This window comes from Sinocyclocheilus rhinocerous, unplaced genomic scaffold (genome assembly GCF_001515625.1).
Source record: "Sinocyclocheilus rhinocerous isolate Xijiao unplaced genomic scaffold, SAMN03320098_v1.1 scaffold1158, whole genome shotgun sequence".
Classification (NCBI taxonomy): Eukaryota; Metazoa; Chordata; class Actinopteri; order Cypriniformes; family Cyprinidae; genus Sinocyclocheilus; species Sinocyclocheilus rhinocerous.
The window spans coordinates 458,198-486,018 of NW_015632473.1; the positions used below are offsets into that span (position 1 = coordinate 458,198).

A 27,821-nucleotide genomic window follows, 5' to 3' on the forward strand; every position below is an offset into this window, starting at 1 on the left:
GAACTTTAATATGCATTATACAGAGGCAAGAGGAAAATAAAATTTCCCTTCAGACATACATTCATATAAACTCCTACCCCTAATTGAATCGCGATTTGTTTAGCATCTCAACCGATTTGAATCGTCACATATTTAAATCGAATTTCATCCGGCTCGCGGTTAATCATACATCCCTACTGTACAGATTCAAGCAGTAACCACTGGGGCAAAGCCAATCACTACAACATTAAGGAATGCTCCGGACACTGCCTGCTTTAGAAAGTCAAATGTCAGTGAAAAGTCAATTGAAGCATGTATGCATGCCAAGCAAAACTCTGCTAACATGGTGACCAACTGTTTGTGTTATATTCTGTTTTGCCAAAATTCTTGTCATGTTATTTTGTTGCCAACAAACATAAGAAAACAATAAAATGTAATTTGTTACTAAGGCCAATAAGGTGACCAACACTAATACTGAAATGCTTAATTCCATAGTATGTAATAATTCTGAATTGTGACTAGGGCTGCGACTAGCGATTATTTTGATAATCAATTAGTTGGTCGATTCTTTTTTATTATTTTTTTCTTTTTCTTTTCGATTAATCGTATCAAAAAAAAATCTTTATTTTAATTGTATTGACAAAAACACTCTATTCCACATTCTGCCCAATGTCCTTCAAACAAATGTGCCAGCTGAATGCTATGAAAACATACAGTGCTTAACAATTTACTAGACCACCTGTCATAATAGAGAAAACACAAATATTTTAGGAAAAAATGTAATCTAAAAATGTTATTGTCATTTATTGGGCAAAGAATAAACCGAAACAACTAAATAGTATTTATTTACATAATAACAAAAATGGCCTCCTTTGCCTTTGAAAACAGCTTGCATGCTTGCTGGCATTGTTTATGCACTTTTTGACTAATTGGGTATCTGAATAAAAAAACACTATAAAGCATTTGACAATTTTTTTCTGCCTTTCTTTCATAGATAACAGCAATAATTATATTATAGCATTAGAAATAGCCTACTACTGTTACTAAAGAGCTTACGCACATTGGAGGACTAACCAATACAGAAAGCTAAAAAATTATTTTGGTAATTACCAATACTGCTAGTTAAGAGCAGCAGTGGCACAAACCTTACAAAATTGGTTAAAAACCTAACATAAATTTGTTTTAATACATTTGTTAATCATTGTAGGTTATATAGTAAATATAGTTTAAATCTCTAGATCGAAAATTAAATTAATAAAGATAATAAAGACGAATAAAATCATAGTAATGTTCTGCATGAACACGCGTTGCCTGCACTTTGATCACAGTCCGTCTCCTCTGTCATTTATTTATCCTGTAAAAGTGTCTGACATTTATATTCAGACAATTACACGCTGCTGTCCCTTCACAGTTCTTACTCTCATAAATTACTCGCACTGTATGTTGACTTTTAAACCTAAATTTAATGTTCACCAACAGATATTTCAGCACAATGAATGGTTTTGCGCTGAATACTGTCTCCCTCTCTACTGTGTTCCGTCTGTTTAACGCACGTGCCCGCCGCGCCGGCGCTCTTTCAGTAAAGATTTAAACTTAACGCAGACTGTCAGGGCGGGCCTTTATGCAAAAATGGAAAGGCTCGCGTGAATTTGTGACATTTACAGATAAGGATATGACCGTTAACTGAAAGTTTGTTTGCGCTGAGGACGCACACACCTATCTGTCAAAGCGCCTGACAGGGCAAGCCATTACGCTAATGCATCAGCTTGAAGCTTAAAATAAAGATTTCTCATGTTTTGGGCAGCTTGGATCACATACTTTTTCTGCAGGAGCTCATTCTGTTTCCTCCACTATTTTAAATGCATTTTGTCCATAGAAATGCGTTATTCAGTGCTGTAATTTGATGCGACTGGCTGAAGTTGGACGTGCACTGTGGGCAAACCCGACTAATCGATAATGAGAATCGTTGTCGATGATTTTCATTATAGATTATAATCGATTTTATCGATTAGTTGTTGCAGCCCTAATTGTGACCATAGCAGTTGTCTGTCTGAAGGATGCATGCTCCACTAGTAACACAGTTGTGTTGAGATCATTCAGGTCATCTAAGTGGAAGCGTGTCTAATTTGCAGTGCTCACTGTATTCACTAGAGTGGCCAACCAAAGGTGTGAACTAAATGTGCTTTCACACAAGAGGTGTTTGTGGTCCATATGCGGCCCACCCTAAATAATAAACATCTATCAACAACATATCTCATTCATCTTTGGCATACTCTCAGTTAGATTTATGATGAAATAATGGATATATTTTTGTTTTAATTTAAGTATTCCTTTGACATCCTTTCATCCCGATTTAATTACTTTGTTACACAAGTAGTCATGGTGGTATTACTATTCACATAATGGATGATGTAAAACCAATGGGTTTAAAAATAAATAAAAATAAAAAAATAAATAAAATTAAAATAATTTCTGAAGGATCATGTGACATAAGACTGGAGTAATGGCTGATGAAAATTCAGCTTTGCATCACAGGAATAAATTATATTTTAAAGTATATTAAAATAGAAACCATTATTTTATATTGTAATAACATTTAGCAATATTACTGTTTTTTTCTGTATTTTTGATCAAATAAATGCAGCCTTGATGTGTCATGGCTCACCTACTGTGGTGGAGTGGTGGAGACGAGGAGACGAAGGAGTGCGGAAACCAAGGGAATTAACATCAACAGTCTTTATTCATCCAAATAACAAGGAATACAGGCAGGAACACACGTAGACCGAGGGGTTGACGAACAATACCGGATGCTCGACATGGAAAGACACAGGGCTTAAGTAATGGGACTAATCGAGATAACAAGGGGAACACAGGTGGAATCAACTGAACATAATGAGGACAGGAATGGGAAGACCAAAAATGGGCATAGAGGAACACAGGGGAAAACCAGGACATGGAGAGCGTGGGGAACAAAACACAAGACACAGAAACACAGGCCTGACATGATGAGTATAAGAGACTTCTTTAAAAAAAACATTACAAGTCTTACTGATCCCAAACTTTTGAATGGCAGTGTATGTCACTAAAGTGTGGACTCTGAAGAGGATATTGAGTTATTTGGGATATGGTCTAAAGCTTTAATTGTTTCCACTTACTAGTGATCCCAACAGTGCAGCTCAGATTTTAAAAATGAAACCATGAACAGAGATCTTCAGTGCTCAAACTGGCTTCTATACTTACAGATTACTGGCTGCTACAGTACTGACATATATGGATCAGACATATACACCTCCATTCAAACTCCAAATATATAATTTCCATTGTAGAAAGAATGCAACAGGTATGTTTAGCTGTTATTTCTTCGAAAGGTGGCTACTTTGACAAGTCAAAAATTTATCAATCTAAGGGCCCTCCAATGGTCAGTTCATTAGTTATGTATGTTATTATTGGTTATTGCTTTATGTTTCCTATGTTTTAAGCCAAGTAAAACTACGCTAACCAATCCATGATTATTATGTGGACAGCGGTTGTGTGGGCTGTACCATGAGCCTGTTGTCCTGCGCATCTTAATTTAGCCATATTTAGCATTATCTAGAAGCTGTGACACTATTAGTGCATCACACACACTGAAAAAATAAAGAGGAACCAACCACAAAATCTAAAAGAAACATTTAGCCAAAATTTCTTCAGTATAAAACTCTCCAGCACCTAAAAACTTTTGGTCCTCCATTTTTATTTGCACAAAAAAAATGTCCTGCTATCAGAACGAACACTCATATTAAAGATAACTCTACCCAGACACTGCAGATCCCAATAATCAAACATATCCAAAAATGGTCTGAACATCCAAGGCGTAATACGCAAGCTTTATTTTTAGCCAATTTGTTCTGCCTTGTCCTAAACGTTAGGAAAAAGGCAGAACATAATAAATGCATAATGGGAAGGAACATGAAATGTTTACAATAAAACTTTACACATGGAGGTGAAAGGGTGGGTCACATGACAGAGGTGATAAGCCACAAATGAAGATGCATAACTGCAAGTTTCTGAACTGAGAAAATTGTGGCCTTTCGAAATAACTTACATAAGTGCTGCAAAAATCCTAATGTGCACACACCAAAAAGCAGACTTGTAGGACACCTGGTGATTTGCACACAGATCATATACAGTAAATCATAACCCCAAAACTGGATGAGGTCAGCAAAAGTTATGCCACGCAAGCCCATTTTCTCTGCGCTCCACTACGTTAAATGAACCATGTTACTCTCGAGACCAGCAAAACTACTCCAGCAAGGTCTCGGGTAAAAGTGTAAATAGGAATGACATAGTGACCTTGACAAAATTACAAGACCTGTTTGACTGATTTGAGTTGCTGATATTATCTGACATTTGCATAGTTTGGATCACATGTTGACTGAAAGGCAAGCTTTATTTTCATTTGAAGCACAATTATTTACACATCAAACTTAAAAGCAGAGATAAAAAATGGCATATCACTTACGTTTTGTGGCATTGATGAGATTCTTTCCATCCTTATACAGCTCTTTGATAAACCTGCCGGTTTTGTCCAGCTCTGCTTCATGAGCTTTGATTTTCTCCCTGAAAGCAGGACAGTCCAGGTAACACTCACTAAACTCCAACGGGTGTAAACCCATTTTTACTGGACTCAGCTAGTTTACAGACTAGCTAACGTTAGCGTTTAAATCGAAGAGAAAGCGACCAGCGAGTGAATAAAAACCGGTCGAATAACGAAATAATATTAAAAAGGGAACGGAAAGCTGCCCTAAAAAGCCTTTATAAACGCGTCCTCCAATATCTTAGGAAGACCAAACGCGTCGGGAGTTCTCTTGGGAATAAAACTCTTTCCAAGTCTCACAAGTAAACGTGGCCCTGGGAAACGTTATTATATTAAGTATGATCCAGGTTTAAACTCTCGCAAGATATGATAAAACAGCTCTACGCTACACGGATATCTATTGAAATAAAGGTAATAATGTCCAGTCAGGGTTTTGGTCCGCGAATGACAGTCGACTCGAGCGAGTCTCCTCCCGCGTGCAGGACTCTCGCGTGACGTCATCACGCCTGGCTCGCTGGAAAACCGAGATATTTGAGGGAATAACGGGCCGCGGGCAGTGTTGTTATGGAAAGTTACGTCTTTTCCATCTGAATAAATCATTTGGCATACGTATCAATTTTTTTTGTGTCTCGAGAAACTCCGTAAATGCGATAATACTAATGGGTTGTCAGTACTGTGTTTAAATGTTATGTGGAACTCTAAAAGAGCGGATGTTGTTTCCGTCCGCCTGATTCTGCAGAGCGGACCTGCAGTACAGGAGCAGAGCTGCTCTGAAGTAGCTCATAAATATAGAGATAAAACTATATAAAAAATGTTTCAATCGCAGTTTGTGGTTTAATGATAGCTGCAGGCTGGAGTCTTCAGGGAAATTGATAAAAAAAAAATACAGTCCAGCGATCTCAACTAGCAAACCTGAGACAGGTAACTTAAAGAACCATAAATCCAAAAACCAAATAATACTGAAATTGTTGAATTAAATGATAAATTATGCATATTAAATAACAGCTTTTAATTACTCTAGTTTCTTATTTCTGTGGAGGAAAACTATGTAATGTTCAGATATGTTATTATGATATATGAAAATGTATGAAAACGTTATTTTTCTTATTACCACATCACGTTTGCTATGTACGGTACGTAATTTTTAACTAGCAGCTTTTGTGGATTAAATCTTACTTATTAATGCTTTATAATTAGTCATGTTATACTTGATTACCATTACATGAGTAAATATAGCTACTAGCTCCAAACATCCAGTGTACTCAGATTGAAACTTAATTGTTACATTTCACACTAAATCATTCGTATGTTTATATTTGACACTGGTGGAAATATTTTCTATTGGTATTTTTTTCCAGAAGCATTCCTTGTCTGTCGTTCAATTTATTAAATGTTAGCTAGTGATACAGTACATGATCAGTTCTGTCATTCACAGAAAACATGCCTAATGCCACTACAAGACCAAAGAGGACGAGGCGTCATAGACGAGCTCAGAGAGAAGATGCTGTGAGAAATGAGCTGGTGTCAAGATCACTGGAAAGTGCACAGCAATGTCTGTTCAGTCAGGACTACGGCACTGCTTTTGTCCACTACCTGTTGGTTCTAAACCTTGCCCCAGCTCTAAAAGACTTTGCAAATGTAAGATTGTTTTTCCCCCCGATGCTTCCTTGATGTTGTAGTCTGTCTGCCTGATCAGTCTGTTTACTGTAACAGTGTGTGGTGGTAAAATGACGTATCTAAAGTTGAAAAATCTTCAGAACCTTAATTCAAAGCCGGTAAATGTGTGTTTTTGTGTTTACAGGAATCCTTTAGATTTACTCTGTTTAAATGGACAGACGAGCTGGACTCTCTTGGACGTATCCAGGACCTCTTTAATTGCTATGAACAAGCTATGGAGTTGTTTCCAGTGGATGAGGTTATAGTGAACAGCATGGGAGAGCATCTCTTCAGGTTTTTATTTGTTTATTATTATTATTATTATTGTTGTTGTTAATATTATTATATTGGTTTAGTATTTGTAAAGTACCAAGAGATAGATAGATAGATAGATAGATAGATAGATAGAATATTATGTATACATTAACATTTTTTAAAAGCAGTTTCTTCTGCTCACCAATAATACATTTATACATTAATATTATACATATACCTATATAATGTTATACATTTATACATTTAATATTATTACAATTTAAAATAAGTGATTCTATTTTAATACATTTTCAAATTAATTTAATTCCTGTGATATCAATGCTGAATTTACAACAGCCATTACTCCAGTCTTTACTTTAGTGTCACAGAAATTTAGATACACTTTTTTTATGCTCAAGAAACATTTATTTATATTATCAAAACTGAAAAAAAAAAACATTGAAATTCTTGCTACATTTTTTTTCAGGAGTCTTTTAGTGAATAGACAATAATAACAATATAATGTATTTAATGAAGAAAAAAACAACAACAACACATACTGACCCCAAATTTTGTTAAAACCATGTTGCTCATTTACAAACATAACCCCTAGTCAGTTGTTAGTTTTTTTTTCCCCCCAGAATGGGGTTTCGGGATGAAGCTGCTGGGCATTTTTACAAAGCCCTTAAACTCCGGCCAGACTTCCCAGAGGCAAAGGAGAACTTTTACCGTGTTGCCAACTGGTTGGTGGAACGCTGGCACTTCTTAATGCTCAACGACCATGGGCGGAACCACAAGTACCAGCTGGCTATTAAGAAAGCTGTTGAGGGAGGATGCAGCTCTGTTCTGGATATTGGAACTGGCACAGGCATCCTCGGGTGAGATTTTTCAGAAGCTTGTTACGTAACATTGTTATTTAACAAATGTCTGTTTCAACTGATATACAGTTGAGTTTGTTTTAATGCTTTTTGTTTGGCATGTTAGTATGTGTGCAAAGATGGCAGGCGCCGCTGAGGTCTATGCCTGTGAGCTGTCAAAGACAATGTATGAGCTGGCATGCGAGGTGCTCTCAGCCAATGGGATGGCAGATAGCATCAAGATTGTTCACCTGAAGTCTCTAGACATGAAAATTCCAAAAGACATTCCAAACAGGTAAATATTTCTTTATATAGTAATCAGATTCATATTGACATAGTTTAATTGTTTTTTTTTCCATGCATAAATCTTATGATATAATCTTATATATAATTTACACTACTATTCAAAAGTTTGGGACGCCAGTAAGATGTCTCATCAAGATTGCATTTGTTTGATCAAAATATACAGTAAAAACAGTGATATTGTGAAATATTATTAGAATTTTGAGTTACTGTTTTCTATTTTAATAAATGTTAGTTAAACTATAATTTAGGGATGCACCGGGCCCGATACTGGTCTCCTGTACTCGTTAAAATGCCCCGATACCAAACGCCGATACCACACAGCATGTGATAAGCGCCATATTCAAACAAAGAAACACCGACAACAGACAGCAGAAAGGAGTTAAGGGTGTCTACTACGAAGTATATGTATGCATGCAATGAATATAATGTTAAACATTCAGTATTAACGCCTGTATAGCTGATGTGCGCGAGCTGATAAACAAAGCACGCTGAGTGGATTGAGCGCACGGCGGCGCAGATGCGCGAGCTTGTCGAGTGAATATATCTTTCTCACAGACATCACTGGAAAGTTTGTAGTTCGGTCGGATATGTCAAAAACAAGTAATTAAAACAATGCACAAGTTACTTAATGGTAGAGAGAGAGAGAGAACGAGAGCGCGCGCACTTCTGTTGTGTGATCTTTGATGTTCACTCACTTAGCACACACATCATTTGGATTAAAACTAAATCGTAAAAATAAAACCATTCTAATTTATTACAGTTTTCAGCAGCCATTACTCCAGTCTTCACATTATCGTCACATGATCCCTCAAAAATCATTCCAATATGCTGATTTGCTGCTCAAGAAGCATCTCTTATTATTATCAATGTTGAAACCAGTTGTATTTCTTAGCATTTTTGTAGAAACTGTGCTACATTTTCTTTTTTTTCTTTTTTTTATTCTTTCATCAATAGAAAGAACAACAATAATATATTTTCCCCCCAATTGAATGTGTCCTTGTTAAATAAAAGTATCATTTTCTTTCTTTTTTTAATCACACTGACCCAAACCTTAAAAAAATCATATATTATTTGTAAAAATATTGCTTTCAAAAATGTCTTAAGTTAATTTAAAGTGCAAATGTTTTCATACATTTGTTGATTATGTTCCATTCTTTAGAGTGTCGCTGGTTGTAACAGAGACGGTAGATGCAGGGCTGTTTGGTGAGGGCATCATTGAGACGCTGATCCATGCATGGAAGCACCTACTTTTACCTCCACCTGTAAGTCACTTTCTGAATGATTTCAGTATGTGTATGCAGTATTGACTGTTCTGATCAGCAAACCTGCAGTGAGGTCACGTGATGCCACAAGTTCAACTGATTATAGTGTAATCCTTTTATACAAATTATTTTATCCTGTCTGATCTGATGTTTATCCGGCCGTGGTCAGTGACTAAGAGATTTTTGTCTCTGAAGATGTCAAGTTGTCTTGCACCAACATTAATAGCATGCTTGGCAAAAGATTACATACTTTGCCGTACTACAACCAGATCCTTTCTTCTAAATCCTTTCTTAAAATATTGTAAGCTTTTTCCCATACAAGTGTCAGAGAGTAGCCTCAAGTTATATAATTTTTTGGACAACAGGGACGCCTAGTGGCTGAGATGCATATAAATGTTGGTGAATCAGTACTAAAGCCATTTTTAGAAAATATGTTAGCAGCAGTAGATGGCTAGAAAATATATTGTTGTATAAAGCTGCTATAATTTCATATAAAAAGAAAAAATGACTGATTTTCAGTCCATTCTGACTAATGCTTCCAAGTCTTTCACAACAATTGATTATTAAATCATTTCAACAGAACACTCAACAACCCTTGTCCAGTCCCTCACAAACGGGCCGGGTAATACCTGCTGGTGCAACTGTGTTTGGAGTCGCTGTTCAGTGCCGTGAGATCCGTAGACAACACAGGTGAGAGACCAAAGCTGCTTAAAGTTGATCAAGTTTATATTATACTTCTCTTTATAGAGTTAACTTAACACAATACCAAAGAAGCTGGCTGTGGAGTATGATCTTAAAAAGATTAGAGTGAACATTTAGTGATTGAATTACTAATCAACCTTCTGCAGGCTGTGCGCGTCTTCAGTTGGAGGCTTGGATCTGTCTGCAGTAGGACAGATTTATAGTCCTGTTAGCTGTCTGGCTGATACTGAGGACAGCACTGAGCCCTATACCACTGAAAGACTGAGCCGCCTGCGTGGAGGATACATTCAGCTCACACAACCTTTCACAGCTCTGGACATAGACTTCAATAATGTGCAGGTACAGAACTCAGTATAATATAGAGCTGAGTGTTGAAATAAAGGTGTCTTTTGATAATGCAACAAGTCAGTTGATCAAAAGTCACAGTAAAGACATTTATAATGTTAAAAAGATTTTATTTTCAAATAAAGTGGTATTAAGCGTTCTCTGTGTTGCAGGAGCTGGAGGGTCTTTGCTCCAGAGAGATGATGCAGCTGCGACTGTGTGTGACTCAGGAGGGTGTTCTTGATGCTCTGGCAGTATGGTTTCAGCTACACCTCGACCAGGACAACCACCTGTCCACTGGCCCACAGGAAGACACATGCTGGGAGCAGGCCATCTATCCAATACAGAGTCCATTCAGTAAGAGCAACTACATATTAATGCAAAAATATAGAGAATAAGCAGTATAAAGATGACCATGACTCTAGAACAGTGGTTCTCAAGTGGGGTCCTTGAGCAAATTTCCAAGATCACTTGAAGTAGGCATGAAATAGGATTGTGGTGTTTTCTGCTTTATTGTGACGTATAACTTAATGAGAAAAAATGTAGGGTGGGACCTGATTTTGTTCATCAGAGCATGTGCTGTTGTCGGAAGGAGGGAAGGAAGTTAATGGTTTTGTTTAAAGATTATGAGGGCATGTGAATTAAAAAAATCATTTAATGAAACAATATGTGCACAGATAAAAATAAAATACTCATTAGTCATATCCAGTATCAACTGAAAAAGTAATGAAAATTAATTAGTTAAACCTTGAACTCTGAAGAACATTGAACATTCAGCTCTTAAAACATCTGGAATACAAAAAAAAAAGTATTTAAATTTTAATTATACTTATATGTTTTATTATACTGACACTCCAGATTTATATATGGGGCTTCTAAATAATGTTGTGGAAAATGCGGGGACTGTTGAGAACTACTGCTCTAGAACTAGTCATGCCACGCCAGTTAATTTCTTGATGCATTAATGTCAAAAACAATCTCTTAGGAGAAGAACAGGAAGTAGTCTCACAAACTTCACATTAGCAGCAATGGCTTCTTTGGCTGGTCTCCCAGGCCGGTTTTAAAGTTTTTTTTTTTTTGCTAAATCAGTGAGTTTTAGATGGTTTTTAGCTGCTTTTGTTAAATGAGCTGGTTTTAACTGTTTTTTTGTTTGTTTTTTTAGATGGGTTTTTAGCTGTTTTTTGTAAAATGAGCTGGTTTTAGCTGGGTTTTTTTTTGTTTTTTTACTAAATCAGCTGTTTTTTTTTTGTTAAATCAGCTGGTTTTACTTGGTTTTAGCTGGATTATTTTTCATTCATGCTAGCAACATGCTAATCCGAAAAACTTGCTAACAATATGCTTATCATGCTAGCAACATTCTAATCATGTTAGAAAGATGCTGACAACATGTTAATCATGTTAAATAGAAACATGCTAGCAAAATGCTAACAACATGATGTGTGTGTGTGTGTGTGTGTGTGCGCGTTTTTGTGACAAATGAGGACATAAATTTGTATAATGACAAGGGTATGACATAGGTATTTCAAGGAGAAGGTGACTTTTCAGGACATTACCCCATGTCCCCACTTTTCAAAACGCATATAAATCACACAGAATGGAGTGTATTGAAAATCTGAAATAGCACAAAGTTTCTGTTTAGGGGTAGGGGCAGGTTTAGGGGTAGGGTTGGTGTAGGGCAATAGCGCATACAGTTTGTACAGTATAAAAACCATTACGCCTATGGGATGTCCCCACTTTTCACAAAAACAAACCTGTGTGTGTGTGTGTGTGTGTGTTGAATATGCATTATTTGAGGTTGTGTGAAGACAATTAAGGTTAAGCTACAGCCAGTTTGATAGATAATTTGAACAATAATTCATTGACTTTAATTCATGTCATTCCTCAGACACTGTGAAATGTGGTGATGAAATCCTGGTGGAAGTTTCCTGTAAGGACTCTTATCTCAGGCTATGCTGTGCTGCTATCATAAGAGATGGACACACATTCCGACTGTACAATGTAACTCCCAAGATCCTCACTGCAAACCCTGAGGCTGAGCTGTGCAGTGCTCTGGCTGGCCTTCAAACCAACCAGGAGAAACCATCTTGCGCTTTTATGCTGGAGTCGGCAGAAATCGCCCTCCTCAATAACACAGCATATCATAACAGCTTCCAGAGGGCCATGAGCAAACTTTTGGTTTCTCTTAAGTCAACTAGGAGGTCACAGCAGTCAGACACAGAACTCGATCCGATCTACGTGCTCGATGTCTCAGAGGGCTTTTCTGTGCTCTCCTTGATTGCAGCCCAGTTAGGCTTCGATCCAAGCGAAGACAAACAGATCAGCCCTGGATTGGTTCAAGCCTACAGCTCAGTGGAAAAGGAGCATCACCAGACTATGTTGAGACTGCTGGCCAAAGGAAACGGTGTGCTCGAAAGCACACTGGAGTTCTGGTTAAGTCATGTGGAGGATGATTCTGCGGTTCTTCAACGGCCAGCCACCGAGAAGCTCTGGAGCGCCATCATACTCGACTGCATAGAGACCTGTGGCCTTATTAGACAGAAACTGTTGGAGAAAGCAACGTTAGCTAGGTAAGAGTTTAAATCATAGTATGGTTAGTTCTCTTTTTTTAGGTTTGTAAACAGTAGTTTTTCTTGTGAACGTTTCAGGTGTTTGTTGGAGGACGGTGGGCAGATTTTTCCAGAGCGCATTGTGATCCACGGGATGCTTGTTGAGTCTGACACGCTGCTTCGGGAAAGCGCTGTTCAGGGAACAGAGCCGACTCTCGGGTTCAACATTGCTCCATTCATCAATCAATTCACCGTATGTTTGGCTCTGTCAACACTGTGTTTACTCTTTATCTCTTGTCCTCGTGTGTAAGGTCCCATATTTGCTCTGGAACATTCTCTGGTATCTTGAGGTTCAATGTAGTAGTGTCAATACTGTGTTTACTCTTATCTCTTGTCCTCGTGTGTAAGGTCCCATATTTGCTCTGGAACATTCTCTGGTATCTTGAGGTTCAATGTAGTATAGGCTTTGTTAACACTGCACCCAAATCTAATTTACAAACCAAATCTATATATCTACGTTGGTTGCCATAATAATTTGCAAGTGCTTTATTTAAAAAGTGAAAGTTTTGAAGTGCACGAGATTAAATTTTTTTCACATTCACATGTGATTTGTCTCAAAACTGCTCGCTTGTTCGCTGCTTCACAAGTTACTACATTCAAATACCACAAAGTTCATCATATGTGGAAATAGCAAGAAAAAAAAGTGAATTTACATAAAGCTGTAGGCAAGACCACACATTGTGTATGATCCATTCTGACCTTTCAGACTGAAATACATTTTTAAAAAATCATATTTTAATCCTGTTTCAAACATACAAATTGTAAAATATTTGGTTTATAGTACACTACCATTCAAAAGTTTATTTTTATTTTTATAAATAAATAAATAATATAACATTATATAAATAATGTTATAAATGAATGTAAAAAAAAAAATAAATATATATATATATATATATATATAACAGGAAGGGGGCAAAAACTTTTTCACACCACTGTATATATATAAATAAATACATTTAAAATTACATAATAAATAAAAATCAATACTTTAATTTACTAAGAATGCATTAATCGTTCAAAAGTGACAGTGAAGTCTTTGAAGTGAAGTCTTTGTTATTTATTTTTATTTGAAATGAAATATCTATTCATCAAAGTATCCTGAAAAAAAATAATAATCACAATTTTCACAAAAAAATATTAAGCAGCACAACTGTTATCAACATTGATAATAATAATAATTGTTTCCTGAGCAGCTATTAGAATGATTTCTGAAAGATCACGTGATGCAGAAGACTGGAGTAACGAGGCTGAAAATTCAGCTTTGCCAACACAGGAACAAATGACATTTTAAAATATATTAAAATAGGAAACAGTTATTTTAAATTGTAATAATATTTCCCAATATTGCTGTTTTCACTGTGACTGGTCTAAACAATACTCTACTCTTCTGTAATCAGAGTGGCTTTTTAGCCTTTTTGTGTAAACATTATTGTTTAGCTTTTAGTTAGTTTTTTTACAAGACTCAACTTTGACCTGAGAACTCGAGTGCACATTGTAGTTCAAATTCCAAAATGGGGTGTTTGCTGCTTTTTAGGACCTATTGAATTGAAACTCAGTGTATGTTCCATTCACCTCCTTGGACCTCAAAAATGGCCAGAAACAGCTCTGCTATGTGGTTAATTATAGACGCTTTATACAGTATTGTCAAATGCCATACTTCCTAACAGAAAGAACAGGATTATGTCAAACAGTTAGAGTTGGAGAGATACCATGGATTATCAGCTTATCAAAGATCAGATTTTCCATTTCATGTACCGAGTGAAATGTAATACATAATAAATATATTCTGTGGTTTCTGTAAATTACAGAATTAAAGTGTCTAAAGAATAAAATGTCTCTGTAATGTTTTTTTTCTTCTTCTTCTCTTAGGTACCTGTTCATGTGTTTTTGGACCTGTCCACACTTGAATGTACACATCTTAGTGAAGCAGTAGAACTCTTCGCACTGGACCTCATGAACAGCACTGCCAATTACACCGACAGAGAAGTCAAAGTGAGTTTTGGGTTCTGGTCCTTTGGGCTTCTCTCTCTCTCTCTCTCAGTGCTGCTATTGTTCAAATAGTTTTTGTTAATTGAAATAAAGCTTTACACTGAGCTGGGTAGATTACTACAAAATGTAATCAGTTACCGATTCCAAATTACATGACAAAAATTGTAGTTAGTAACATAATCCATTACATTACACATTTTATGTAATATAATCAGACTACTTTTGATTACTTTTAGATTACTTTTGACCCAAGTCGTTTATCACATTGATTTAAATAGGATAATATTGTACCATATTGATATTAAAATGCAAAGAAAATATATTCCATTCATTAAGCATTATGTTATGTCAAGGTTTCCCAAACTGGGGTTCGTGAAGGAACTGCAGGGGTTTTGTGAGTTTAATGAAAAGCAAATAATTAAATCAGTCATAAAAATTTACAATTAAAATAAACCATTTTAAAATAACATCAATCAAAATGAAACAAAACCAAAAAAAATGAAATATTTAGTTTACCTGCATGTTATGTTAGCATTTTTCAAAGGAAAATTTAAAAGATAAAAAATAAAAAAATAAAAAATTTTTTTGGGAGAATCAATAAATTATAAAAATATTTGTAAGATGTAATTTAATCTAATTACAATTACTTAGTTTTTGGAATCTGATTATGTAATCCAGATTACATGTAATCAGTTACTACCCAGCTCTGGCTTTACATTAAATAATATATGAATATAAAAAATTGAAATGTTGCCTTTCTAAAGGTTAAATTAAATGGTTAAAACTGAAATAAAAATAAAGATAAGTAAAATTTAACAACTTAAAATGAAAACTGAAAATTCTAAAAACATAAAAATTTACAAACATTCAAAAACAACAGAAACTAGATATTTTAAGCTTGTTTTGTTTAATTTTAAATTATTTTAAGTCATTTTAAAGCCCTCTAGTAGCCCCATGAATTTCTATTAAATTGCCTTTTATTTTGTGCATTTGGCAGGTGCGGGTCAACACCTCAGGCAAGGTGACTGCCATTGCCTTCTGGTACCAGATCCATCTGGACTCTGAGCAGAGTGTCAGCACCTTCAGTGAGGACTCTCACTGGAAGCAGGCGGCGGTGGTCCTCCAGCAGCCCCTGACGGTCAGCAGAGGAGAGTGGGTCAAGCTCAGCATCCAGCTCCACAAGAGCAGCATCTCCATTACAACTGTTAAAGAAGAAGGGCTGGGGGCTGATGATGTCATCAGGGAGGCGGAGCCTGTGACCAGTGACTCGTGATGTGGGAGGGGTCTCCTGTATTGATATAACACACTCCAGAATCATTGAATTGCTGCTAATGGGCAATTATTTAACTGCTGTATGGTAAACAAAGTTATTTTTAAGAACAAGCACACATTTTACATTAAAATAATTTCACCATGACTGATGCTTCTTATAGGTATACTTAAAGGAACAGTTCACCCAAAAATGGAAATGTGCTAAAAATTTACATTTTCAGGCCATACAAGATACAGATGAGTTTGTTTCTTAGTGGGAACAAATTTAGAGAAATGTATCATTACATCACTTACTCAGCAATGGATCCTCTGCATTGGACTGAGGATAAGCATTGTTTCTTTATAAAGTGGAAGGCAATGGTAACATCGTACATATTTGGAATGGCATGAGACTGAGTGAGTAAATTATGATTTCTGGGTAAACTATGCCTTTGAACTTGGATCTAAGACAATTAAGCAGAAATACTCAATACAAATTTCCATGTGAAGTTTAATGATTCGTGACAACCACTGTTAGATAAGGCAATGCAACAGCTGTACAAACCATTGCAGAAGATGCATCTCTCTGAATGGATCAGAGACACATGTATAATAAATGGGAATATGTTCCACAGGTCCACATCTGTAATGATAAAACAATCTGCCCTTACTGTTATACTATATCTGACATTTATATCTCATGTGCAGCTGATGTTAAAAACTGACAGATCATTGAAACCATTAACAAAACAAAACAAAAAAAGACAACTTTGGCTGATATTTAGACATTTCATCATTTCCCGAGGTGAACTTAAAGTCTTCTAAATTTTCAATAATTAACAAAACTGTTTTAACCTAATTTTCTTTGTTTAATCATTAAAATAACAAAAAATAAAGACACAGATGCTTTTTGAGAAGGACAAAAGAAAGACCACTAACACTAACAGTGTTTTTTATGTGTTGACAATTACATGAAGCTGTTCTGAAGGCAAGCAGTCCAGGAGAGGTTGCAAAGCTCTGAAGCGAATTTAGCAGAAATATGGGTGCTTCAGTATTTTGTGCTTTAGAGCCAATGTTCAAACTGTAGTTGCTTTACCACATGCATATACTCTGCTGAGAGGACATGTTGCAAATCTCCATGGCATCCTGGCAATTTGATATTACTGACCATGATCAAGGTGCTGCTCCATAGAAGAAAAAAAAAATTAAAACACTTACCATATTACTTAAAACGTATTTGCATTCACAGATAAAAATGTGAAAGTATCACAGATAATGACAAAGAAAAAAAAAAAAAACTAAAATGACTCGATAAAATCCAGGAGGACGTCAATGACATTTTGAAGTAGCATTATGAATACATAGTGTTTCTTAGAATAAAAACATTCATAAAGCTGTCTTAAATTAACCATTATCTGATGATGTGAAAAATTAAAACTGGTATTGGAGAATTACTGTGCTTGGCTCTAAGGTCAGTTTATAATTCGGTCATGTTTTCAGCAAAACAATGCCAAACAGAGATAAAAACGGAGGACCAACAACACTACTCAAGTCCTTCATATGTGTTCTTGCTACCAAAGCTTCACCGAGCCTCTCTGAACACATATTAAACACGAGTATGAATAGTTACCAGAGTTAACGGCGGCTGCATATATTAGAAACGGTAGTTAACGCACATTAGATCGATGTGCATTAACTATTTGGTAGCTGAAGCTGAGTGATGTTAAGTGATTTCTGCATAGTCTGAGCCTTGTTGATCTGTATGATCGCCAGATATCACAGCGGGCATGATATCATCCACATCTCCTTCCCATGGTACGCTGCCAAGGTTGGCAGGAGCAGAGATGGAGTGGGGGGTTACGGTGTGGCCCATGCCCTGGTAACGGCCCTTAGGGGATGGAGGGGTGGAGGACGATTCAACGCCTGGATCCTGAGAACCAGCTGACAGCAGTCCTGTGTTCTCATCCTGGGAAACCTCTTCACCGAAATATGTTTTCCTTGGCCGACCCATGACAGTTCTCCCTGAATGATAAACAAATCAAAGCACATAAATATGATGAATAAGTGTTTGAAATGGGGCTGGGTATTGACCAAGCGGCAACCTTCTGGTCTCTCTCGTGAAACCAACATGGAAGTGACTAAAACCAATTCATCGACTGGCCGCTAGAGGCTGGCTCCAAAAGAGAGTCAGTCCCATAGACTCGCCATGTTAAAATGCCCAACTTTACAGCAGAAAAAAATATGTTTACAGCCTGGTACAAAAAGTTGTTTTGGTCTATATAGCTAATTTAGCCCTTCATGACAACTGTGAATTGACACAGATTTCACAAACTGATTCCTGTTCAGGAAATATTCAGTTTATGAATATAAGGTGCAAAAAACCTAGACTAGTATTACTAGTAGACCTCTGAAGGGAAAAAAAAGAATGATTGACTGCTTAATGTAGATTAAGTATTTTGTAAGAATCCAAAAAAGGATCTTAAGACCCTCGAACCATCCACTGCAAATAAAAAAAGACTGTGTCGTGACTCACCGACATTGCGCACTTGTTCCGAGATGTCAGCCCGTATATCTGAGACATCCCACATGGCCAGGAAGGAATCAAAGCAAGAACCTTCCTCTGCTTCCTGTATGTAGGGCTTGTAAGTGAAGCTGAAGTGATGGGCAATGGCTGCCAAAAACATTTCCACACAGATGATGAAGTCCTGTGAGAACACAGAAAAACAGACCTTTAATTTTAAGGTTACTTCCTCTTGTGCAACCAGAAGTTCATTAATGGTGCTGCATTAACAATGGTGCATTGTATACATGGTAAGCCAGTCAAAAATATATATAAGAACAATATGATATGAGTATTTTAAACCGGTGTCTCAGTAAATTGAGTTTAATGTTGAGATCAAGGTATACATACCTGTAATCCAGTGGCTACAGCCTCCACGCTGTCCCAGTCCCAAGTGTGCAAGTCTGAGATCACACCAACCTTCACTAAAAGTGCAATGACCGCAGCTTGCCTAAGACAGATAAAAGAACTGATTAAAACATTATAGGGTGGCAAAATTATCATTAAAAAATGACTTACTTAAAAAGGAATAATTTTGGGAATTATTATAATAATTATTAATTTTAATATTAGATTTTATTTGAATATTAAATCTTAATAATAAAATCTTGATAAATTAAAAAAATAATTATATAGTACTCTCTATTACGATATAATGATACAATGTCTATTTTATAAATACTTGAATTTTAGATTATTTAGATTACATTAGATAATTTTTTCTATAAAATTAAAGCAATGTGTCCACATTTTACTTCGATAATCGATTCAAATATGTGACGATTCAAATCGGCTGAGATGCTAAACAAATCGTGATTCATTTAGGGGTAGGAGTTTATATGAATGTATGTCTGAGGGGAACTTACTGTCTTTAGAAAAGTGTAGATGTGATACCATACACATGGAAAGTGTAGATGTTTTTTTTGTTTTTTTCATCTTGCCTCTGTATAATGCATATTAAAGTTCATAAGTGCAGCACTGCTTTGTTTTCTGCAGAAACCAAGGAAACGCTTTAAGTGCCACCTGCTGGCAGAGAGTGAATCTGCGGCTCATTCAGCTCGTCTGCTGAATTTGATTTGGGGCTTGTTTTAAATTTCAATTTAGTTTTGTTATTTACATATACCGTATTGGCCCGAATATAAGACAACCCTGTTTATAAGACGACCCCCCCTTTTTCCAGATGTTTTTTGGAAAAAGGCTTTTTAAAAACCAAATCTTGATTTTTCTCAGTAAAACACATTTTGTCTTCAATTATTTTCATATTGCATATTTTTCCTATTTTAATTTTTGTTTTGAACATTTAATTCATAATTTGTCTTAAATCTCATTTTGTAAAAAAAAAAATCAAAATTGTGAATCGAATCGTGAAATCAAAATCGTGAATCGAATCGTGAGTTGAGTGAATCGTTACATCCCTATTAGTAGTAGTAGTAGTATTAAACACAAAACATTTTTATCCTTTTGATTCTAGGGTGAAATATAACCTGGGGATGCTTTTAAAAGGCTTCATGCAATTTGCTCACAAATTTATATAGATTATTATAATTCTGATCAAACATGGTCATTAACTGTCATGACTTTAGTTGTACCATCCTGATACTATATAGTGTATTCTAGAAAATTGCCCTGCAAGATGGGAACTAAACTTGATTAGAAGCAGATCCGAATTATTAGTGTTAAATGCGTAGAGAACGGTTTACCAGAATGACACAAAAACCACCAGCTTGACACAGAGGAATTTGCCCACAGGTTTGATGGGACTCAGCTCTTCTCTCAGAGCCTTGTAGAACAGCACAAGACAGTACATGGCAAACTGAAGAGAGAAAGTTCAACATTAGCACATTGCCATTAGATTATCAGGTTACCGAAGCAACAACAGTGAAAAAAATGATTGATAGTTCATGCTATCTAAGCTGTTCACTGTTCATGCGCAGCATTAACACAAATGAGGGGCTGTAAAGTCTGGTTTGTTTTATTTCACAACAAATGAATTGGTAAAAACCCATCAAGATGGCTCTGTAAACAGGGCTTTAGTTAGATGTTATCCTCCTTTTACCTGAATGGAACTGCAGACTCACTCAGCTCTCACGACATAAGATCATGTGACAGTCTTGCATAATATTCAGGACAAAACAGGTACTTACAAGCTGAGAGAGATTGTTGACGATAACCAGATACGTCCAGGCATTTTTTGAACTGAAGTTACCTTCATCGTAGACCCCACAAAGCTGACAAATCCTAATTTGGCAGGACAGAAATGATGCAAATCATTGATCATCAGACAAAGCTTTATTCTAAACTGACATGCTTATTTTCATATCATATGCTTATTTTTATATCATATAAAAGCAGAGTCTAGGGTGCGATTTTAGCACCTAAAATGTGCTAAAAACTCAATTTAGTCTTGTGTTTAAAAGCATCAGAGCACAGAAACATGTGGAAACATTAGTGTCGACTAAAGGGGTTTGGTGATGCACTTTCATGAACAGAAATTAGTCAATTACACTACCATTCCAATGTTTGAGGTCAGCAAAACTTTAAAGAAATTAACATTTGTATTCAATAAAGTTGCAATAAACTGATCAAAAGTGACAGACACAACATTTATGATGTAACAAATATAATAATAATAATAAGATTATTAGATAAGTTAGATTTGTTCCTATAAGTTCTATCCATTAAAGTATACTAAAAAAAAATGTAGCACAGTTTCCACTAAAACGTTAACTGTTTTCAACAGTGATAATAATAAGAAATGTTTCTTGAGCTCCAAATCGGCATATTAGTATGATTTCTGATTGATCATGTGACGAAGATTGGCATAATGGCTGCTGAATTAATAAATTACAGTACACTTTAAAATATATTAAAATAAAAAACATTTTAAATCAAAATATTAATATTGTGAAAGTGACGTGACATGTGGAATTAGTGCTCTGCATTTATCCCATCCAAAGTGCAAACACACAGCAGTGAACACACACACACCGTGAACACACACCTGGAGCAGTGGGCAGCCATTTTTGCTGCGGCGCCCGGGGAGCAGTTGGGGGTTCGGTGCCTTTCTCAAGAGCACCTCAGTCGTGGTATTGAAGGTGGGAGAGAGCCCTGTACATTCACTCCCCCCACCTACAATCCCTGCCGGTATGAGACTCGAACCCGCAACCTTTGGGTCACGAGTCTGACTCTCTAACCATTAGGCCACGACTTCCCCATTTTACCATTCTAAATTGTAATAAATTCAATATTACTATTTTTATAGCATTTTTAATAAAATAAATGCAGCCTTGTTGAGCATAAGAGACTTCTTTCAAAAACATTAAAAACATCTTACTGACCCCGAACATTTGAACAATAGTGTACTGTATATATTGCTCCCTTATGTATCTTTATATGCTGTAAAACCACATAAAAACACACAAAAATGTGACAAAACTGATAGTAAATGCTTGGTTAACCTCTACAACATACACAAAATGAATGACACTCACAAAGCAATGACTGTGGTGACAGGTCTCACAACTGTGTACTGCAGAACCCCCAGTTTACATCTCAGCAAAAGCACTCTGTTGAGAAAAAAAACAGTTCAGTAAATGTGCTGTTCTCAATATGAAGACAGAAAAAAGGAGGCCATGAGAAAATATTGTTGCAGTATAAATAAATGTTTCTCTGGCACTGTATAAAATCAATTAAAGTTAACTTGACAGGCATTTAACATAGAGCTCTACTGTTCTCTAAAGCAGTTTTTTCCCCTAAACACAAACATATTTTTTCCAGTTAAACGCTGCTGGTTTAAATCAACAGACTTTTCACACATTACCACCACTGCCTAACGTAAATTTAAATGTTGCAGCCATCAGCAGCAACAGCTAAAAGCAGCCAACAACCTCAAGAAAGTGTTCACTCTGCAAGCAATTTAGAAGAAATCTCTTCCTGACGTATCTAAAAAAAAGGCTTTCAATTCCCATCCTCCACTTTAAAGAGGGCTCCAAAGGAGAAGATGGTAAACAGGTAATGGAGGCCCTCAACATAAGAGCCTCAGCCATACCGTCTTGACTTTCTCCTTTAGTAATAGTTACAACAGATACGCATTAAATACCACATCCTGCCTTAAGTTATCCCACTTTCATATTCCATCCATGTCTGTGCAAACACTCACTCTCCCATGGGCCACGGAGGGCAGCAGCAAAGAGGGGGGAGATGCTTTTGTTGCTCCTGCACCTCCAGCATCAGCACCAGACTGGGATACTGGTTTCCCAAAAAGTTGAGAAGGAAGATCATGAAGTTGTAGATGACATAGGCCTCATAGCACTCTCTACATGTGTCTACATAGATGGCAATGTTGGGATACTTCAATGCAATCCACTGTGAAAACAGAAGAAGGGACCAAAGAATAACTTATATACAGAACACAGAAATGTCAAATTACACCAAAAAAAAAAGAGATTGGATGCACATGAGTTTGGTCAAGTGAGTCACTTTTCTGGTCCAACTCTTAAAGTAATCCAAGTCATGAGCATCTGCAACATCAGGCCTCACATTAACTGATTGTCAAACAGAAAAAGGCCAGTGTTCAAGTCAAGGCAATCTTAATTGGAGACTACACATCAAAGAAGCTATTTGCGATTCAAATACCAACATTTTAGCTATCATTGTGATCACATGATACTCACACTATCTAGGCTGTATATAGGAACCATCCATAATATTCTGAGTATGAAAAAACAGAGTGAACGTGAGAAACAGACAAAACAAGTGAAGATAATGTCAATTAATATTGCATAAAAAACACCTTGAAAGTAAAATTTTCCATACAACAATACCTGATAATAGGTTTTTGTAGCTCAGGTTGGGTGTAGTGTACTAGATGCTGCAAAATCCCCCACAGTGAGATGGGTATAGTCATGAACACAAATATCCCAGCGATGAACCATGCCTTATTATGAGTACTAACCTATGAGATTACAAGGAGAAAACGAATACCATCAATGTGAACAGTCACTGTCAAAATGATCTAAACTAGCACAAATACACCTAATTTTAACAATAAAATAACGATTTAAATACTACGTTTTTCCTTTGTGAATCAAATTTGACTCTCTTATATAGTGGTAGCCAAAATGATTAGAACACTATTTTTACCAGCTAAAAATGGTTTTAAGTCAGTTATTTCTATATTTTGCTGTAGTGTGTCAGTAGGAAATATCAGTTTACATTTCCAAACATTCATTTTGCCATTAATTGTAATAATCCAGTGAGATTTTTGTCTGACAACAGCAAGTGCTGCACACAGAGATCTGATCTCATCATCAGCAGTCTGTCTGAAATGACATGAAGAAACAGAACAAACTGAGACAGACTCAATCCAGAAGAACTGTGGCAACGTCTCCAAGACGCTTCAAGAAACCTTCCTGCAAAGCTGCAGTACTGTGAAAAGTTTTAGGCACTTGTGTAAGAATGCTGTAAAATGAGGATGCTGTCAAAAATAATGTTGTAAATAGATTTTCTTTATCAATTAACTTCTATTAACTAAATTAAATCAACATTTGGTGAGACCATCCTTTGCGTTTAAAGCAGTTTTTGCCCTAGCTGCACTTGCGCATAGTTTTTCAGGTAGCTTTACAGGTAGGTCTTATAATATGTATTCATATTTTCAATAAGCTTTTGTTTTCAGTTTTTATTTTAATTTTAGTTTGTTTTAGTAATTTTGCTATGTTCGTGTGTGTGTTTTAAACATATTTTAAACATAACTTTTTTTCAGTTAGTTGCCATTTTTTTTCATCTAATATTTATATTCTATTCAAATTTTTATCTTAATGTTTTAACTACTGTAATAGTCCTAATTTTAGTGAACATTAATAACACTTATTTGACCTTTAAGTATATTACGTAGCTTGAAGTTTACCTAAATAGTTCTCATTAGAACATGCTCATTTCTTGATAGCAGAACAATACAGATATTATAAAACAAAATGTTAAAATCCCATTATGATATAATGAAATCCCAAACGTGTCTGAAATTAACCAGGATGTTGTGTCAGAAAGTTTCATTTCTTAACCTATTAATATTCAATTAGTAATTCAATATATCAATTTAAATAATTTATTTTCTATCATAATACACTTTTGGAACCATATTAAAACACATTTTCAGGTTTAGACCTCTTGTACTATAATCAAAATGGTTTTCATCGTGGGTCAAATTAGACTCAAAGGCTACACGTGAAGTTTCTTAAACAACAAGAGGGTTAACAACATTTATGCACACATTCGACAGTCAGCTGCTTAATCTTTAATGTATGTAATTCTAAAAAGACCTCTGACCCCTGATTTCTGAAGTTCCCATATACAGAGTGGAAGGACAACCAGGAGCAGCAGAATGTACAGCAGCACCACCAGAGGCCGGATCCACCTCCTCCAGTTCCCGCATGTGCACGGCATCTTTCCCGCTGCCACTGAGCTCTTACATTACACTCCGATTGAGTTTGACGCAGAGAAAAGCCGAATTAAGTTCTTGGCAGTTCTGCTCCTGTGGCTTGGTTTAGATGCATATGATTCGTATAAACACGACTGAGATCTTGATGAATCATGAGTGTCGTTAGCGCGTCAAACAGTCAGCTGATTCCTCCCAATCCCACAAACATCACTGCATTCAAGAGCCGCTCGCGATCGCGTCCATTACAAAGTCAACGCACGATCATATTTTATTATCTTTTAGCAGAAATCATGTTACAAAACGCACATCAAACTTTATTGACTTCCAAAATAAAAATTGAGCGAGAAGTTAATAAACAAAGCTGGTCAGAACTTCCTGTTGATCTTGTCGTCACTGACTGTGGGTTCTTCGTCTGTTTTGTGAAACATTTTTAACGTGTAGCACCACCGCTCGGATCGGAGAACCGACAAACTTACTCGCAGTCACAATTAAAACAAACACAATTTATAAAGGAGGAGATGGTGAGTGTTTTAAAACATTTTGTTTCGCCGTGTGTAACTCAGTGTTTCTTTGCAGTAAGTGGCTCGTACTTGTCTTATCTGTCAGCTAGTCTTATACTTATCCATAAAATAAATAAAGTAAAAACAGTGTTGTTGTTGTTGTTGTTGTCACAACCTACCGGCTGTACTGGCTTTTGAAAACATGAGCATTTTTAATTAATCTACTGAGGTAATTCAATTTTCAAATTAATTGTTATGACCTCTTATTAGCATGCTAATAAGAGGTCATAACAATTAATTTGAAACAGTTAATTATCCCATCCTGCAACCCATTGAGGATCGCAACCAGTCCTACCCTCATTTATTTGCTATATTGTAATTCAAAATGCTAAACTTATATGAAACATTGCTTTAAAATTACAAAAATCATTGAAAGCGAATATAGCGTATATTCGTTTCCAATTCAATTCGTTTCTAATATAATGCGTAGTTATGCACAGACAGTATGGACCCATTTTGTGGGTGTCTCCTCCTCATATAATCAACCATGATGTTTCTAGTATTTAAATCAATATGAAGGTAAAAACTTGTGATGCCATATATAAAGTTACACTAAAGAACCTGCTGATTTAAATGATACCATTTCTGTCATTCAACATGATTGGAAATACATTTATTAACTAGACATGAAATTAGTAGGCTACTTTATTTCCTCAGATTTTATTTTATTTTCCTGCAGCTATTTTTGTATTTTTTTTATTCTTATTATTATATTTTTTACACAGAGATCAATTATTTTGTGAAAATTTTATATTCATCATCACTTAGCATGTGTGCACCTTATGTAACCCTTCCTTTGCCTGGTCTTTATGGAATACTTTTGTGATGTTTTTTGTCCCATTTCGAGACAGCCTGCACTTTCGCTGTATTGCCAACATCCTGCTAATACAGTATCTCCTCTGGTGTTACATGGAAGAATGAAAGCCTTATGGGACCAACACGAGGGTGAGAAAATTATGACAATTTTTATTTTGAATGAACTATTGCTTTTAAGTTTGTTGAATTTTACATGCTATTTTGGTGAATCTCTTGACAAAAAGTAGAAAAGTTTTACTTAAAATTGTACTTCAGTGAGAAAAGCAAAGATTAATAGAAAGAAGATTACTACATAATATATTAAGATTAATAAATATATAAACTTACTTTAGGACTACCCTAAGAACAAGTGGAAGTCCTGTGCGAAACAAAAGGTGAAACTGCTCCGTCTGAAGGTGGTTCACTAGATGGCAGTATGTGGCAACACTTTTCATGCAGGGTTATCCAAATAATCCATTCGCTTTATATTCCATATAAAGTGTTCCTAAACAAAAACCAGCGATTAGTTTTCTTTTTTAACAGGAAGAATGTGCCTTATGTTTTTGTTTGTTTTCCTGAACAACAGAACAGTCCTCAAATTACTGTTTCTAATTAAGATTCCTGGGGTGTGAGGAAAAAGTTTTATTCCCCCCCCCCATTTTATTTCACTTTATCGGTAAGCTTTCCATGATGAAAGCAGGAGCTTGAACTCATTTTTTTCTCTCTCTCTCTTTTTTTTTTTTTTTTAGATATAGGAAGGAACAAACTGCAACAACACATCACCTGCCTGTCACAAAAATAAGGTTTATCTGGAAAAAAAACTGAGTCAATGCATTGTTTGTGGACTGAAGGAGATGTAGGCTATAAAGTAGTCCTGAAGTCGCAGAGGCAGAACTTTTCCTTTATGTCGCTGCACTGTCATCATACTGCCCCCCAGTTACAGAAATGGCTCATTGTGATGGGACAGATTGTTCATGAATATTGAATCGATCCTTTTGGCTTTTATAAATTAGAAATCGCTCTTGCCACACTCATGTGAGCGTCTTGTTGGATGACTTGGAGGGATAGCGCTGCAAAATGGCATGCGGGACTCTGCCATGTCGGGGCAGGGAAGACAAACAGACGGTGTGTTTGAGAAAATTGGATACACATTTAAAGTTTAAATGCTGAGTGACGTCCATAGTTAACATCTCATGTGACTCCCAGCAGGAGAGTTCTGCTTCTGTGTTGGTTTGGGTGTAATTTAGACGTCAGTACGTGTTGGGCTAAATGAAGAGAGTTCCTGGAACGTGGTTCATGGCTTTATGTCTTTGTACATGTGTGAATTTTGGTCTTCATGAATTGGTGTCATTCCAGATGGATACCCTCAGGACAGAAAAAAGAGAAAATATATGTTTGATTATTTCTTAATCTCAAACATCTGGCCAAAGATTTATGACAGAAATTGTGCACAAATGATTCTATCCAATCCTCAGTAGCAGTCAATTAAATCAAATACTCTTAGAAAATAACCATTACATGCTTTTATGTGATGAACAAAGCTTAATATGTGTAACCGTTCTCACTTTGTATTAGTTTTTTGGCGCTTAGTCATCGCATACATTTCTGGATGGTTTTGAAATCTCTTGCGTGACAGATAAGGTTACCTCATGCTCATAAATAGAGGTGACTGCACTGCATGTTCTCACAGTTAAGACCAATTTA

General features: G+C 36.1%; 3 protein-coding genes and 1 long non-coding RNA gene across 7 annotated transcripts in view; 2 read left to right on the forward strand and 2 right to left on the reverse strand.

Annotated features, from left to right (window-relative positions):
* The window catches only part of LOC107742542 (rho GTPase-activating protein 10-like), a 60,796-nt gene extending 55,755 nt beyond the window's left edge, over positions 1–5,041 (reverse strand). For all 3 annotated transcript variants that reach the window (XM_016555555.1, XM_016555557.1, XM_016555556.1), the window contains exon 1: positions 4,481–5,041. In XM_016555555.1, coding sequence (XP_016411041.1) covers positions 4,481–4,634 — 154 coding nt within the window. In that variant the 5' untranslated portion in view covers positions 4,635–5,041. The remainder of the gene's footprint in view (positions 1–4,480) is intronic.
* Positions 5,042–5,286: 245 nt separating this feature from the next.
* Positions 5,287–16,005, forward strand: LOC107742543 (putative protein arginine N-methyltransferase 9). Of its 2 annotated transcripts, none has more exons than XM_016555559.1 (13): positions 5,287–5,476; positions 5,976–6,193; positions 6,357–6,505; positions 7,108–7,344; positions 7,451–7,618; positions 8,789–8,891; positions 9,472–9,581; positions 9,740–9,932; positions 10,091–10,274; positions 11,803–12,484; positions 12,563–12,716; positions 14,396–14,518; positions 15,513–16,005. In XM_016555559.1, exons 2-13 carry the CDS (start codon positions 5,996–5,998, stop codon positions 15,786–15,788), a joined length of 2,577 nt encoding a protein of 858 aa, XP_016411045.1. In that variant the 5' UTR covers positions 5,287–5,476; positions 5,976–5,995; the 3' UTR covers positions 15,789–16,005. The 2 variants fall into 2 exon arrangements, with proteins under 2 accessions (XP_016411045.1, XP_016411044.1); XM_016555558.1 differs by having other exon boundaries at positions 5,991–6,193.
* Positions 16,006–16,046: 41 nt separating this feature from the next.
* On the reverse strand, positions 16,047–25,181 carry LOC107742544 (transmembrane protein 184C-like). Its single transcript, XM_016555560.1, has 10 exons — positions 24,651–25,181; positions 23,150–23,280; positions 23,000–23,036; positions 22,486–22,691; positions 21,818–21,892; positions 20,471–20,564; positions 20,027–20,139; positions 18,678–18,777; positions 18,300–18,471; positions 16,047–17,788 (listed from the first exon to the last, which is right to left on the reverse strand). Exons 1-10 carry the CDS (start codon positions 24,765–24,767, stop codon positions 17,490–17,492), a joined length of 1,344 nt encoding a protein of 447 aa, XP_016411046.1. The 5' UTR covers positions 24,768–25,181; the 3' UTR covers positions 16,047–17,489.
* Positions 25,182–25,209: 28 nt separating this feature from the next.
* Positions 25,210–27,595, forward strand: LOC107742545 (uncharacterized). The gene is made up of 3 exons (XR_001640316.1): positions 25,210–25,283; positions 26,174–26,267; positions 26,867–27,595. It is a non-coding gene; the product is annotated as an uncharacterized LOC107742545 (long non-coding RNA).
* Positions 27,596–27,821: the final 226 nt, after the last annotated feature.

Excerpts from the sequence above, each read along its gene's own strand:
- LOC107742543 (XM_016555559.1), top strand. The coding sequence starts at position 5,996 with ATGCCTAATGCCACTACAAGACCAAAGAGGACGAGGCGTCATAGACGA. Across the intron at positions 6,506-7,107 it reads ATGGGAGAGCATCTCTTCAG|AATGGGGTTTCGGGATGAAG; the intron begins GTTTTTATTTGT and ends TTTTCCCCCCAG. Across the intron at positions 7,345-7,450 it reads ACTGGCACAGGCATCCTCGG|TATGTGTGCAAAGATGGCAG; the intron begins GTGAGATTTTTC and ends TTGGCATGTTAG.
- LOC107742544 (XM_016555560.1), bottom strand. The coding sequence starts at position 24,767 with ATGCCGTGCACATGCGGGAACTGGAGGAGGTGGATCCGGCCTCTGGTG. Across the intron at positions 20,565-21,817 it reads GTCACCACAGTCATTGCTTT|GATTTGTCAGCTTTGTGGGG; the intron begins GTGAGTGTCATT and ends CTGCCAAATTAG. Across the intron at positions 20,140-20,470 it reads TCAACAATCTCTCTCAGCTT|TTTGCCATGTACTGTCTTGT; the intron begins GTAAGTACCTGT and ends TTCTCTCTTCAG.